Source organism: Scardinius erythrophthalmus, assembly GCF_964197995.2.
Source record: "Scardinius erythrophthalmus genome assembly, chromosome: 18".
NCBI lineage: Eukaryota > Metazoa > Chordata > Actinopteri > Cypriniformes > Leuciscidae > Scardinius > Scardinius erythrophthalmus.
This window is the reverse complement of record NC_138238.1, coordinates 40,253,002-40,269,302: the sequence shown is the minus strand read 5'-3', so window position 1 is coordinate 40,269,302 and position 16,301 is coordinate 40,253,002. Positions and strand designations below refer to the sequence as shown.

At 39.1% G+C, this 16,301-nt stretch overlaps 2 protein-coding genes across 4 annotated transcripts in view; one reads left to right on the top strand and one right to left on the bottom strand.

The window, feature by feature from the left end:
* The window catches only part of foxk2a (forkhead box K2a), a 54,573-nt gene that overhangs the window by 17,797 nt on the left and 20,475 nt on the right, over positions 1-16,301 (top strand). Inside the window, exons 9-10 of one of the 3 annotated variants that reach the window (XR_014032047.1) lie at positions 4,480-4,720; positions 6,287-7,293. Coding sequence is in view for 1 of the 3 variants with exons in the window: in XM_081392299.1 (XP_081248425.1) it covers positions 4,480-4,634 (155 nt within the window). In the remaining 2 variants the exon portion in view is untranslated. Of the gene's footprint in view, positions 1-4,479; positions 5,845-6,286; positions 7,294-16,301 lie in introns of those variants that run through there. The other 2 variants (XR_014032046.1, XM_081392299.1) reach the window with 2 other exon arrangements.
* LOC308706565 (transmembrane protein 238-like) lies at positions 6,968-8,077 on the bottom strand. The gene is made up of 2 exons (XM_081392300.1): positions 7,596-8,077; positions 6,968-7,407 (listed from the first exon to the last, which is right to left on the bottom strand). Exon 1 carries the CDS (start codon positions 8,046-8,048, stop codon positions 7,605-7,607), a length of 444 nt encoding a protein of 147 aa, XP_081248426.1. The 5' UTR covers positions 8,049-8,077; the 3' UTR covers positions 6,968-7,407; positions 7,596-7,604.

Below are 16,301 nucleotides of genomic sequence, written 5' to 3'. Positions count from 1 at the left end.
CAGTATTTACAGCTTGGGTTATTACAGTGTTTACAGATTGGGTTACTACAGTATTTACAGCTTGGGATATTACAGTATTTATAGCATAGGTTATTCCAGTATTTACAGCATGGGTTATTACAGTATTTGTAGAATGGGTTACTGCAGTATTTACAGCATGGGTTATTAGTGTTTACAGCTTGGGTTATTACAGTATTTACAGAATGGGTTATTACAGTATTTACAGCCTGGGTTATTCCAGTGTTTACAGAATGGGTTACTACAGTATTTACAGCATGGGTTATTAGTGTTTACAGCTTGGGTTATTACAGTATTTATAGCATGGGTTATTCCAGTATTTACAGCATGGGTTATTCCAGTATTTACAGCATGGGTTATTACAGTATTTACAGAATGGGTTACTACAGTATTTACAGCATGGTTATTACTGTTTACAGATTTGGTTAATACAGTATTTACAGCATGGGTTATTAGTTTTTACAGCTTGGGTTATTACAGTATTTACAGAATGGGTTATTACAGTATTTACAGAATGGGTTATTCCAGTGTTTACAGAATGGGTTACTACAGTATTTACAGCATGGGTTACTACAGTATTTACAGCATGAGTTATTACAGTATTTACAGCTTGGGTTATTACAGTATTTATAGCATGAGTTATTACAGTATTTACAGCTTGTGTTATTACAGTGTTTACAGAATGGGTTACTACAGTATTTAAAGCATGGGTTATTACAGTATTTATAGCATGGGTTATTACAGTATTTACAGCTTGGGTTATTACAGTGTTTACAGAATGGGTTATTACAGTATTTACAGCTTGGGTTATTCCAGTATTTACGGCTTGGGTTACTACAGTATTGACAGCATGGGCTACTACAGTATTTACAGCATGAGTTATTACAGTATTTACAGCTTGGGTGATTACAGTATTTATAGCATGAGTTATTACAGTATTTACAGCATGGGTTATTACAGTATTTACAGAATGGGTTATTACAGTATTTACAGAATGGGTTATTACAGTATTTACAGCATGGGTTATTACAGTATTTACAGCATGGGTTATTCCAGTATTTACAGAATGGGTTATTCCAGTATTTACAGCTTGGGATTTTAGTATTTACAGCATGGGTTATTACAGTATTTACAGAATGGGTTGTTACAGTATTTACAGCATGGGTTATTACAGTATTTACAGCATGGGTTATTCCAGTATTTACAGAATGGGTTATTCCAGTATTTACAGCTTGGGATATTACAGTATTTACAGCATGGGTTATTACAGTATTTACAGAATGGGTTACTACAGTATTTATAGCATGGGTTATTACAGTATTTACAGCATGGGTTACTACAGTATTTACAGCATGGGTTATTACAGTATTTACAGAATGGGTTACTACAGTATTTATAGCATGGGTTATTACAGTATTTACAGCATGGGTTACTACAGTATTTACAGAATGGGTTATTACAGTATTTACAGCATGGGTTATTACAGTATTTACAGCATGGGTTATTACAGTATTTACAGAATGGGTTACTACAGTATTTATAGCATGGGTTATTACAGTATTTACAGCATGGGTTACTACAGTATTTACAGAATGGGTTATTACAGTATTTACAGCATGGGTTATTACAGTATTTACAGCATGGGTTATTCCAGTATTTACAGAATGGGTTATTCCAGTATTTACAGCTTGGGATATTACAGTATTTACAGCATGGGTTATTACAGTATTTACAGAATGGGTTACTACAGTATTTATAGCATGAGTTATTACAGTATTTACAGCTTAGGTTATTACAGTATTTATAGCATGAGTTATTACAGTATTTACAGCTTGTGTTATTACAGTGTTTACAGAATGGGTTACTACAGTATTGACAGCATGGGCTACTACAGTATTTACAGCATGAGTTATTACAGTATTTACAGCTTGGGTTATTCCAGTATTTATAGCATGAGTTATTACAGTATTTACAGCATGGGTTATTACAGTATTTACAGAATGGGTTATTACAGTATTTACAGAATGGGTTACTACAGTATTTACAGCATGGGTTATTACAGTATTTACAGCATGGGTTATTACAGTATTTACAGCTTGGGTTATTACAGTATTTATAGCATGAGTTATTACAGTATTTACAGCTTGTGTTATTACAGTGTTTACAGAATGGGTTACTACAGTATTGACAGCATGGGCTACTACAGTATTTACAGCATGAGTTATTACAGTATTTACAGCTTGGGTTATTCCAGTATTTATAGCATGAGTTATTACAGTATTTACAGCATGGGTTATTACAGTATTTACAGCATGGGTTATTACAGTATTTACAGCATGGGTTACTAAAGTATTTACAGCATGGGTTATTACAGTATTTACAGCATGGGTTATTCCAGTATTTACAGAATGGGTTATTCCAGTATTTACAGCTTGGGTTATTACAGTATTTACAGCTTGGGTTATTACAGTATTTACAGCTTGGGTTATTACAGTATTTACAGCTTGGGTTATTACAGTTTATAGCTTTTCCAAGCTTTATAATGGCAGTGAATGGCTGTTTCTGTTTTAAGTCCATAAAAGTGCATCTGTCCATCATAAAAGTGCATAGAATAGGGACAGATGCACTTTGATGGACTTCCAAAAAATATGCCTATTCACTGCCATTATAAAGCTTGGAAGAGCCAGGGGCCGGTTGCACCAGCTGTGCGTAAGTTATAACTTAGCCTAGTTTTGACGTAAATGGACACTAAGTTACGACTTACGCACTTCTAAATATTTTTGTGTTGCACCATTAAACTTAGTTGAAGCGTAAGTCTACGTATAAACTAAATATTTACGGCAGCCTCCGATCAGGAGTAATGGATGGAATAAAATATCAGACAGACTGAACTGCATCAATAAGCTCTTCTTTTACCTGACAGACTTCAATTCTTTAGACATATATGATTATGCTGACATAACACTCGCTTACATTTTAAGAGAGAGAACATTATGTGAAAAGATTACTTTGTTAGCGGCTATCTTTAACACGAACCCATCCTAAACAGCACGCCGCTGTGTGCATCGGTCCATGTGCATGTCAAATATCAGTCATAATCAATAAACGTAATTTCTTATGTTTTTTTGTATCAATATTTATATATTGATCCGTATTCATTTAATTTCAAATACAGTTTCTGAATGTTATTTACAAAAACACTTAAATGCTATTCATGATCAAGTATCGTATTTAATGGAAACTTATTTTTACCGTTAGTAACGTTAGGCAAAAGAATGAAGGACAAACTGAAATTCACAGCATTTCAACACAACATCTGCTCACGTATTTGAAGGCTGCTATTGGATCATCGAGGCTAAACGTCATATGCGACTAAGCATTACTTTACGGAGAGCTTACGACCTACTAGCTACGTTCTGCCTTACGAACAAATGGTGCAACGGAACAAAGTTCAGAGTTAGTTACAAACTAGCTAGTAGTTACTAAGCCTCTAGTGTGGACTTTACGTTCCAATTTAAGAAAGAACTTACCAACGGCTGGTGCAACCCTACCCAGGACATTATGGGTGACACTTCCGGTTTGGGGAACTTCCATTCAAAATGACTGAAACGAATCATTTCAAATCATAAGGTTGCCCTACAAATAATCATCAGTTTGACTGGATGAGTTGTCAGTTTCCCTTCATGATTTATTTTCAGACATCATGAGAATAACGTTATACTTGGTATTTCAACGTGACATGTTATAACAAGAACATCTACGGCTAGAGTTCTTCTCAGTCGCTGCTTTCTTTTTCTCGTGATTATTTTCTTTTTTCCCTTTGCTATTCACTGTAAAAGTATGAAAAAAGACAACATATCCTGCACATTTGTGGTCTGTTCTCCCGAAGTTAATTTACGATATATTCCATTAATAATTCACTGGAATGCACAAAGAATCTCGTTATTCTTCTCAAATCCTCACGTCTCTTTCCAGGTTTGTTTTCACAGGTAAATGCAATTTATAATCTGTCAAAATGACGGAAATCACTTTGAAATAGTATCACGTAATGGTGCACATTTTTGATTAACGCAACATAAGTTACATTTCATAATACAGAGATATATTACTACAGAGATATGTAACCCGTCCGTTATCGCTGTGCTTTTGGGGTTGTTTGGTCTGTTGAAATGCCTTGTTGATGCTTTTACACTTTTAAATTTCCTTTTAATGTTCGCTGGTTGAAGGGTGAGTAGATTGTCATCTCATTGTGACACTTTTTTAACGTATTGTGTTCAAGAGCTAGCCTTCTCACTGATTGTTTACAGCTTAACGGGAGTCACACCCATAATGCGTAGGAATAAGGTGGATACACCTAGGATGACTTGAGGGAGAGTAAATCATGGGCTAATTTAAATTTTTGGGTGAACTATGCCTTTAATGCAGCGGAGCGTTTTGCTAATGCTAATGTCTGGTCCTCAGCGAGTCCGCTGCACATGCTAGCGACGCACGCCTCGGCCTCCGCCTCCCTCCCCACCAAACGCCAGAACGGAGAGCCGGACCAGCAGCCCGAACCCAAACGGGTCAAGACCGACTCCATCCCAGCAGAGAGAGACCAGCAGACCCACGCCGACTAGACCATCGTCTCCTGACCTCTGACCTCGACTCGTTCTCCCGCCGGCACCTCGTCACCCGTTCCTGAACCCCAGGTGCCAACACTGAGGTGAGATGAAGAGAGAAGCGGCTCTGGTCAACACTCACAGATATATGCACACTCATATACTCATATAGCCTACTTGAAGTCACAGAATGAAGCGTAATATTGTTCCTGTCTGGCGTAACCCAGCGGAGCAGCTCGGGCTGATCGTGGACGAGCCCTGAACCCTGAACCCCGATCAAGCAGCCGATGACGATGGCGATGTAGATGTTTATGTAATTGTCACGCATGTGTATCAGACGTGTGTTCTCCGTTCCCAGAGATCCTGAACATTCACAGTCAGAAACGGACTCGCCAAACCTCGCTAAGACCGATTAGCTCTTACAGTGTCCGCTTCACACTCACGCATGGGAAAGTCGAGCGCTCTTCCCTTGGGAAAGGGAACGTGTGCCGGCTTCTCCAGAATCATGGCAGCTAGCCTCCACGTCCAGCCAATGCAGTCTTGAGTAGATATGCAGTACTTTGTCGTATGTGTACTTTAGGATCTTATTTGTGTGTGTTTCCCAAGGCACAAATACTCAACAACAACAACTTTTTCCCGTTCTGTTTTCTTTTTAAAGACGTGGACTTGTGGTCATGGAAATGAATGTATTCACTTCATTCATTCTTTTATTTTTTCAGAAGAAAAGAAACACTATTGAGGGTTTGAGTTACTCTATTACATCAGATCAAAATGATGTTTACTCGCATCCTCTTTTTTCATATTTTAACCAATAACCTATGAGATAGATATATTTCCATTTGTACTTTGTTAAAATATATCATCTTGCATGAACGTGTTGAGAAAACGTGCTGTGCCCGATTTGATTCCTGACGAAAGATGGAAGGAAAAAAAAGATAAATAATATTTTATACAATTGGGATCATTACTGCACTTACCTTTCGTTTCTAATATTTCCTTTCCTCCCCGTTGTTTTCCTTTTATATTGGAGATGTCGTTGGCTGTGTTTGTTATCTTTGTGTTGAAGTTGTCTCTTTGCCTGTTAATAATATTATTTTATTCTGTTCAAACAACTGAAAGTCTACACGGATGAAACGTGTTCCACAAGGAAAAATAAGTGGTAGATGTTGTTCAGCTTCAGTGGGTATATGCATTTTTTTATAAATTAAATTAAAGCTCCATAACTTCAGTGGTGTGTGTGTGTGAGTGAGTTGCTGCTGTGTGTCTCTAGATGGTGCTGATGATCAAACCTTCCTCACGGGGAACTAGACAGAAATAAGGGAAGAAGTCCTTGACCAAACATGAGCCGAGTCCCAGCCGGGGCCGAGCCGAGTGTTCAGGAACGGCCCCTAACACTGTGAAGGCTTCGACTCTCGTGAAGTCAAAGAGCAGAGCAGAAAAACATTAAGGATGTGAATGATTGATTGTGAAATACTCTTTTCTCTTCTGCTGCTGGAAACAAAGAACTGATTTCTGGATAAAGATTGTGCAATTCATTTGTTGACAGAAACTACAGTAACTGCGTCACTCACGGTTAACAGAAGTGATGAAATGTTAATTGTTGCCTGTTACTGTCTTTTGAGTCATTACTGAAAGGGTTAGGCTGTTTATTTCATCTGTACGTTTCTAAGCCTTCAGATGTTTCTTCGATTCGCTGACGAGTTGGGTGTGATTTTGTAGCGATGATGTTCCTCACTAAAGGATCCTGAAGAAGAGGAGATGATGAAGAGTGTTTCCCGGATCTGAAGATCCAGCGTCGGACCCGCTGTCCGTCTGAACGACTCGGAGTCGTGATCGTGCGTGTCTGAGCTGCCAGATGACGGAGTTTATACGTCTCTGCACGACTAACTCTGGATTCTGTTCAGCACTTTCATAATACATCGTGTTTCAAAGCTTGTTTCACTGTTACAATTTAGGAAGTATTTTTATCAATTACTAATGACTGTTCTGGTTAATACTCAGTATAGTAATATATCAGTATGTCTGTTTTGATGGATTGTAATGTCACTCTCAAACAACGTTCCCAGTGTTCCTGAACTTTCCCTCATCGTCTGTTTGCTGTGATTGTGAAAGACTCCGGTATTTAATGGCTCAAATATCCACAGACACACAATAGCAGGGTGTGTCTTTCTCTACGCTCGTGTTTGTCCGGCAGGTTTTGCATTTACAGTTCTTGTGTTCTTCAGCCAACTTCCTCTAGGCTTCACTGAGAGGTTCAGAGCGGCTGTTTGCTGTAAACACTCGCCGGTCCGTGAGGAACGGGATCCACTGGTTTCTGGCCATCAGGGTCTCTCAGACTTCGGCCCTAATAAAGTTTGCAGAGGCATATTCATAATGCTCGTTTTAACAGTTCAAATACTGGAAAAGCTGTACAACTTTAAGGTATGAATGAATTAAAACCAGTGATTTTCCATGATTCAGAATTAAAGGGGCTTCATTAAACAACTGTTTCTCCAGAAAAATACCCAAACAAAGAAACTGGCCAAATGAATCCTTTTCTGACCACTCTTTATTTCATAAAGAATGGAATGTATAAAATGTGAAATATCTTTCAGTATTAACACGTTAAAAGTACAAAAACATAAATCATGTATAAAGTGCTCATAGAAATGCATGAAATTAAAAGCTTTTCCCTGATGAATGACTTCATTTCTCAGCCAGTCCAGATGTGAGGGTTTGGTTAAACCCGTCCTGGTCCAGAGAACAGCAGGAACACTGATGAGTCCAGGCAGCCACAGTTATGATGTATTAACTGAGAAATTATGAAGACTTAACTTTTTGTAAAATTGTACAATAATCCTGCATTCATTTCGAAGCTTGTGACATAACACACACATCAACCCGATCACATGTTTAGCGTTCATGTAAACACTACGTTCAGATTCATCAATCGGAATGAATTCAATCCGATTGAAGCTAAAGTTGTGCATGTAAACGCACCGGTTCCTGTCAGATCCGCTCCAGCTTCCCGATCATCCCGGGGTTCCTCAGGATCTCCATCTCCAGCTTCTTCTCCTCAGAACTTCGCTCATAAGCCTCGTTCACGTTTCCCCAGGTGATCCGCGTCGGGGCGTGATGCGTCAGCGAGCTCTTCCCGGGATCACTGCTCTTCTTCCCGGGATCGGACAGCCGCTCGGAGAGTTTGCTCGCCCAGTGCACAAAGTTATCAAACCTCCTCTTCTCTAGATCCTCATAGGAAACTTTGATGTTCCCCGTGTACCACATGATCCACCAGAAAAGACTGAGGAAAACTATTAATGAACCAGAGTAGATTAGAAAGTCCCCGTAAAATATTCCTTCCACTCGCAGATTGGCAAAAATCCCGAGTAAAAGCAAAGCGAACCCGATGATGTCGAACGCGAGTCCGAGGACGAGTAACGCGGCGCAGCCCATCGCGAACCTGCACACACACACACACTTTCTCGACTGGCCTTTATTCTTCTTTACACCTGTAAAATACACCTGTGGGATACACCTGCTTGTGGCCCCGCCCTGCGTGTGACGTCACCCAGAACGAACCTGTAAGTGCGCATGCGCGCTCAGACACGCGGAGTTGTTTTGAGTGCTGCGTTATTAATTTTAACAATAACGCCTCGGTCATGGATTTGATTTGAACACTGAGATGATTGGTGATACAAAGAGGTAACTAATCATAAACAGTTTTAATTTTGTGTGAAAATGATTTTTATTACCACAGTTGCCTGAAGGTTTTTTTTTCTTCAAAGGTTTCTAACTTTTTGTTTACTAGGAGAAAATCGTCTGAGATGAATGTGTGAAGAAAACAAAGAAATATGAAGGTAGTGTCATTCCTAATTAAGCTGTATTTATAAAGAGTGTGAAAATATGATTTAATTAGTAATTAATTGGTTTAATTAGCATTAAACACTTCACTATAAGGTTCCTTTAGTTAATGCACTGACTAACAATGAGCAACACATCAGTTACAGTGGCCTATTCATTCATCTGTTAATGTTAGTTCATACAAAACTTGTGTTGATGATCCTGTCAGCTCAGGTTCATTAAATAATAGGCTACGATTTTTTTAGTAAATGTTGAAATTAACATTACATAAGATAAATAGATGTTGTAGAAGTATTTTTCATTGTTAGTTCATGTTAACTTATTGTAAAGTGTTACCATTTAATTTGGATTGTTTTTAGCCTATAAACATGCTAGCCATTAAATTAGCTGTACTGTAGTGAAACTATGGACTACTAGGCTATTTTATCCTAAAAATAATTTCTTATGTCGTTATACGGAACTGTGTGACTGAAACCTGAACCGGAAGTGACCGGCAGATGGCGCTAGTGATCTTCGCGAGCACTGCAGACATGCAGTGGGAGATAATCTAATCAAACATGGCACCCCAAAGTGAGCAGAATCATTAATTTATGTCCATTTCCACTGTGTGAGTAAATATTAAACATTATAACACTCTTCTGCAGAATAACCCGTGTGTATCTAAAAGCTTGTGTCAGTGTGCACAGATATTCCTCCAGAAACACGGAGATCCTGTCCGGCACAAACATAATGAGCTGCTGGAAATAATTGTGTCCTGAGGGAAAAGAGCCAGTGAAAAGCTTGTATTTTTGTAAACTGTTCATTGAATACGTCCAAGAAACGAACGCTGAATGGAGCAGGACCTTTTTAGTGTGAAAGAATGTGACAGTCAAAGATGTTGAGCTTTTCCCGACGGCATTAAACGCAAATGTTAATGTATATTGACTGATCATAAATACAGCAGTGAAGTAAGAAAGGCTCTCCTCCTCTTCCTCACTGAAGATGCTCTTCTTCAGCTGTTAAACCTGACAAACTCTCCCGCATTGTTGGATCCACAATAGCTTTATATCATGCTGTATATTGAGATCATTGGTGTGAAGCACGGTAAATTATTCATCACTCAAAACTGTACTTTTAATAGCCTGAATAAAGCCTGGACGTGTTTAAACTGATAATTCTGTGAATATCCTTCGATAGCTTGCAGCAGCAGCGCATTTCTCCAGCACTGACACATCATGTAAGATCTAAAAATGTTGCAGATTTCTCTGTTTTGTTAAGTCACCTTCATTTATATAGCGCTTTTTTTTTTTTTTTTCATTTATATATTACATTTCACAGCAGCTTTACAGTGATAATAGCATATTACAGTAACAGAGATTGTTTAGGCTTTACATCAGCTCTAGAATAAAGTTATTGTCCAGATAAAGTTAGTTTTGATTGATTCACTTCCGTTGTAATGATCATTATGACTTGTCTCCATTGAGCAGTACGGTATGGTACGGTACGGTACAGTAAACCCTGATCCGGCTAGCGTTTCCACCGCCAACAGTTCCCTTACTTATAGGCGTTGTGTAGCCTATGCCGGAAAGAAGCGATCGACGTCATTTTCGCACGAAGAAGAAAGCGACATAGTAAACAACAATGGATGACATTCAGCAGATCTTGTTCTTGCTTCTCGGCATGTTTGTCACAAGAAGACAAGCGCCGACATTAGGTGTTTCTCAACACCAAGTACGCAAAGTTCGGACTTGCCAAGTCCGACTCAGGAGATAGACTCCCCAGTCCGGTAATTCTGCATCACTCCACTCGCTCTGCTACTCCAGCTATCTCTGTGTATATTTTATAACAATAAATAATGAAATATGTTATAAAACACCACTCTGCCTCTTTTCGTTTTCATTTAAAGAAATCTTAAACATTATAGCCACACAAATGTGGTTCAGGCAACGCGTATTGGTTATATTCACTGCATGTAACGTTAGCCTATTTATAACAAAACAAAATATAACACAACCCTGCCTCTTTTCGTTTAAATTGTAAAAATATTAAACTTAATAAAGGCACAATATGTAACTTTTTTGCTTTAAAAATAGCAAAAATCACTATATCTATGTTATATATTTTTTTTAGTTGTGTACTTACATTATCCCGACTGTTTCCAACAACTTTCAAACCAGGAGAAATTTGTAATTTAATTCGAGAAACGTCCCGTTTCTTTATTTCCGTTTTGTCGCCGCCAATGGCATCATATCCCCGTTGTCCCTGGTTTCCGCTCGTGCTGCCATGGCAACCAGAGCTATGAACCAGAGCCGTCTGATAGTAACCAAAGCGACTGACAACTTTGTAGTTCACAATGTCTATCTGCACGCTGTTGTTGTTTTGTTCAAACATTATGGACCATGGCAAGCAGACTTTGGATAAAAAAAGGAGAACTAAAACGAGAATCAATATCAGCGCTGTCACCGCTGTGTTTTCGAGATGCCGAGAGCTCCCATAGACAGTATATAAACGAGAGCTCCACGTCCGAGACTTCGACCGCTCCTACATGTACTTTATTAAACAGGTGAGCACATTTACATAAAAATAATCAATGTTTTATAGTTTAACAATGATAAAATGTCAGAATATGATCTGTATGTTATTCTAATGTTGATCTAGTTTACTGCTAGTCTCATACAGACAAACTAACACAGAATAACATCAATTTCAACACATTCAAATGCAGTTTAGTGTGCTAGTGTAATGTTAGACCAAGTGAAACAGCGCTGCGTTACCTCACAAGTTTAATTTGTCTAATAAACTGACCTGTGAGTAGTAATTCTGCATGTAGTTTGGTAGAATGAAATGTCCGTATTCCTTTTATATCCGCGGGACTCGCGTCGCGTGTGGAGCTGATAGCTGTCTCTTAGCAATCCCGAACTGCTTCATATCACAGTCATGATAAAAACATTGATGTATTTACTCATCCATAAACATTATTAGATCGGTCGGCTTGACGTTGACGACAAGATCCATAATTCTTAGCAAATGTTGTGTCATCAATCTACGCCTTTGTTATTGTAAATAGGTTAGCGACCCCGAGTGGCGAAAAATGCCATACTGTACGTTTAATATGGTTCAGGCAATATGTGCATTTGTTCTTTGATCATCTTCACTGTAATAAAATTAAAAATGACAAAACTCAACCCTGTCTCTTTTTGTTAAATTTCAGTTTTATCAATAATAGCCATTATAAAAGTATAAGTAAAAGGTACAAGAAGCAATAAAATAAGAAACAAAGCAAACAATTCAGTCAAACATACAAAGTCAGCGCTCTTACGTTACAACGGTCAAGTTAAATAGCCTAAATATAAAGTTATGAAATTTCACTTAGCCCTCAGCCAAAACGATTGGCCAGGGATCAAATTATAGATTCACAAGACCAAAGATCGCTGTTAGATATACACAAGACGAATTATATCTCATGTTTAACCACCACAGAGATGTCAGAGTCGGCGTCAAACGTCAGAAGGACCAGCCGAGGAAAGGCTGTTCCATATCTCATGTTTAAAAACAGTAGTATTATATTCCAACTGTATATAAAAAAATGGCACCTCTTATGTTGTCATTCCCCTTGTAGCACGTGCAAGTGACGATACTCTGTCAACCAATCAACGTCCTGCAGTGAGTCTAGCTCCACCCTTTAGTACCGTACCACTGTGCTAGGAACCCCCAACGGAAGGGAACCGTTCGGCATTTTGGTACCATTCACAACTTTTGACAGTGGAAACCGAAATAATTGCGTACCGTACTGTACCGTACCGTCAGTGGAAACGAGCCATTAGGGGCCGCTTACACGAGACCATTCTAACAGAAAACATAAACCTTTAATGCGTTCCGGCCGTTCATTTGCACAACAGTGTTTGGAGCTCGAGAGCGCAAACTTTGCAAACTTTTCAACTCCAAGGTGCAAGTTTTGAAAAATTTTGAAAACGTCATCTCTGTGTAAACTTCAAAAACGTGAATCTGTGAAAATGCTGATGGTGCACATGTTTCAATATATATATATATATATATACACATTTACATTTATTCATTTAGCAGACATATATGTGTTCAGGCGTGTAGTCTTTCTTTGCAAAGTGACCTATTGACTTGTCTGGCATGAATAACACAGAATATTTGTGATCAGCGTGTCAACATCTTCACAAGACCCTTAAACCTATTGGAAATGGTCAAATATTTACTTTCCCTGAACAGCTTTAGTGAAGAACAGCTTCAGACAAGCAGTTTATCTCATTACAGGACAGATTCTCAGAACCGACCGTTTACAGCAGGTCCAAAACTTCACATTTCAGAATGTCAGATCTCAGTGTTTAGAGTCGGGATCGCTCCTGAGAGTCTGCCTTCCTCCCAGTCTTGATTTCCCAGAGGATCTGTAGTCCTGACACGCTCGAGCTAACCCAGCATTTAAGCAGACATATTCTGCTATCAAACACATCCCAGCAAGCAATAACCATCATTTCACCGTCTAGGTTATCTAGAGACCCGATATAGTCCAGCTATGAGTAGGTTAACTATAGACCCGATATAGTCCAGCTATGAGTAGGTTAACTATAGACCCGATATAGTCCGGCTATGTGTAGGTTAACTATAGACCCGATATAGTCCGGCTATGTGTAGGTTAACTATAGACCTGATATAGTCCGGCTATGAGTAGGTTAACTATAGAGCCGATATAGTCCAGCTATGAGTAGGTTAACTATAGACCCGATATAGTCCGGCTATGAGTAGGTTAACTATAGACCTGATATAGTCCAGCTATGAGTAGGTTAACTATAGACCCGATATAGTCCAGCTATGAGTAGGTTAACTATAGACCCGATATAGTCCGGCTATGTGTAGGTTAACTATAGACCCGATATAGTCCGGCTATGTGTAGGTTAACTATAAACCCGATATAGTCCAGCTATGAGTAGGTTAACTATAGACCCGATATAGTCCGGCTATGAGTAGATTAACTATAGACCCGATATAGTCCAGCTATGAGTAGGTTAACTATAGACCTGATATAGTCCAGCTATGAGTAGGTTAACTATAGACCCGATATAGTCCAGCTATGAGTAGGTTAACTATAGACCCGATATAGTCCGGCTATGAGTAGGTTTACTATAGACCCGATATAGTCCGGCTATGAGTAGATTAACTATAGACCCGATATAGTCCAGCTATGAGTAGGTTAACTATAGACCCGATATAGTCCGGCTATGTGTAGGTTAACTATAAACCCGATATAGTCCAGCTATGAGTAGGTTAACTATAGACCCGATATAGTCCGGCTATGAGTAGATTAACTATAGACCCGATATAGTCCGGCTATGAGTAGATTAACTATAGACCCGATATAGTCCGGCTATGAGTAGATTAACTATAAACCCGATATAGTCCAGCTATGAGTAGATTAACTATAGACCTGATATAGTCCAGCTTTGAGTAGGTTAACTAGAGACCCGATATAGTCCAGCTATGAGTAGGTTAACTAGAGACCCGATATAGTCCAGCTATGAGTAGGTTAACTATAGACCCGATATAGTCCGGCTATGAGTAGGTTAACTATAGACCCGATATAGTCCAGCTATGAGTAGGTTAACTATAGACCTGATATAGTCCAGCTATGAGTAGGTTAACTATAGACCCGATATAGTCCAGCTATGAGTAGGTTAACTATAGACCCGATATAGTCCGGCTATGAGTAGGTTAACTATAGACCCGATATAGTCCGGCTATGAGTAGGTTAACTATAGACCCGATATAGTCCAGCTATGAGTAGGTTAACTATAGACCTGATATAGTCCAGCTATGAGTAGGTTAACTAGAGACCCGATATAGTCCAGCTATGAGTAGGTTAACTAGAGACCCGATATAGTCCAGCTATGAGTAGGTTAACTATAGACCCGATATAGTCCGGCTATGAGTAGGTTAACTATAGACCTGATATAGTCCAGCTATGAGTAGGTTAACTATAGACCCGATATAGTCCAGCTATGAGTAGGTTAACTATAGACCCGATATAGTCCGGCTATGTGTAGGTTAACTATAGACCCGATATAGTCCGGCTATGTGTAGGTTAACTATAAACCCGATATAGTCCGGCTATGTGTAGGTTAACTATAAACCCGATATAGTCCAGCTATGAGTAGGTTAACTATAGACCCGATATAGTCCGGCTATGAGTAGATTAACTATAGACCCGATATAGTCCAGCTATGAGTAGATTAACTATAGACCCGATATAGTCCAGCTATGAGTAGGTTAACTATAGACCTGATATAGTCCAGCTATGAGTAGGTTAACTATAGACCCGATATAGTCCAGCTATGAGTAGGTTAACTATAGACCTGATATAGTCCAGCTATGAGTAGGTTAACTATAGACCCGATATAGTCCGGCTATGAGTAGATTAACTATAGACCCGATATAGTCCAGCTATGAGTAGGTTAACTATAGACCTGATATAGTCCAGCTATGAGTAGGTTAACTATAGACCTGATATAGTCCAGCTATGAGTAGGTTAACTATAGACCCGATATAGTCCAGCTATGAGTAGGTTAACTATAGACCCGATATAGTCCAGCTATGAGTAGGTTAACTATAGACCCGATATAGTCCGGCTATGTGTAGGTTAACTATAAACCCGATATAGTCCAGCTATGAGTAGGTTAACTATAGACCCGATATAGTCCGGCTATGAGTAGATTAACTATAGACCCGATATAGTCCGGCTATGAGTAGATTAACTATAGACCCGATATAGTCCGGCTATGAGTAGATTAACTATAGACCCGATATAGTCCGGCTATGAGTAGATTAACTATAAACCCGATATAGTCCAGCTATGAGTAGGTTAACTATAGACCTGATATAGTCCAGCTATGAGTAGGTTAACTAGAGACCCGATATAGTCCAGCTATGAGTAGGTTAACTAGAGACCCGATATAGTCCAGCTATGAGTAGGTTAACTATAGACCCGATATAGTCCGGCTATGAGTAGGTTAACTATAGACCTGATATAGTCCAGCTATGAGTAGGTTAACTATAGACCCGATATAGTCCAGCTATGAGTAGGTTAACTATAGACATGATATAGTCCGGCTATGTGTAGGTTAACTATAGACCCGATATAGTCCGGCTATGTGTAGGTTAACTATAAACCCGATATAGTCCAGCTATGAGTAGGTTAACTATAGACCCGATATAGTCCGGCTATGAGTAGATTAACTATAGACCCGATATAGTCCAGCTATGAGTAGGTTAACTATAGACCTGATATAGTCCAGCTATGAGTAGGTTAACTATAGACCCGATATAGTCCAGCTATGAGTAGGTTAACTATAGACCCGATATAGTCCGGCTATGAGTAGGTTTACTATAGACCCGATATAGTCCGGCTATGAGTAGATTAACTATAGACCCGATATAGTCCAGCTATGAGTAGGTTAACTATAGACCCGATATAGTCCGGCTATGTGTAGGTTAACTATAAACCCGATATAGTCCAGCTATGAGTAGGTTAACTATAGACCCGATATAGTCCGGCTATGAGTAGATTAACTATAGACCCGATATAGTCCGGCTATGAGTAGATTAACTATAGACCCGATATAGTCCGGCTATGAGTAGATTAACTATAAACCCGATATAGTCCAGCTATGAGTAGGTTAACTATAGACCTGATATAGTCCAGCTATGAGTAGGTTAACTAGAGACCCGATATAGTCCAGCTATGAGTAGGTTAACTAGAGACCCGATATAGTCCAGCTATGAGTAGGTTAACTATAGACCCGATATAGTCCAGCTATGAGTAGGTTAACTAGAGACCCGATATAG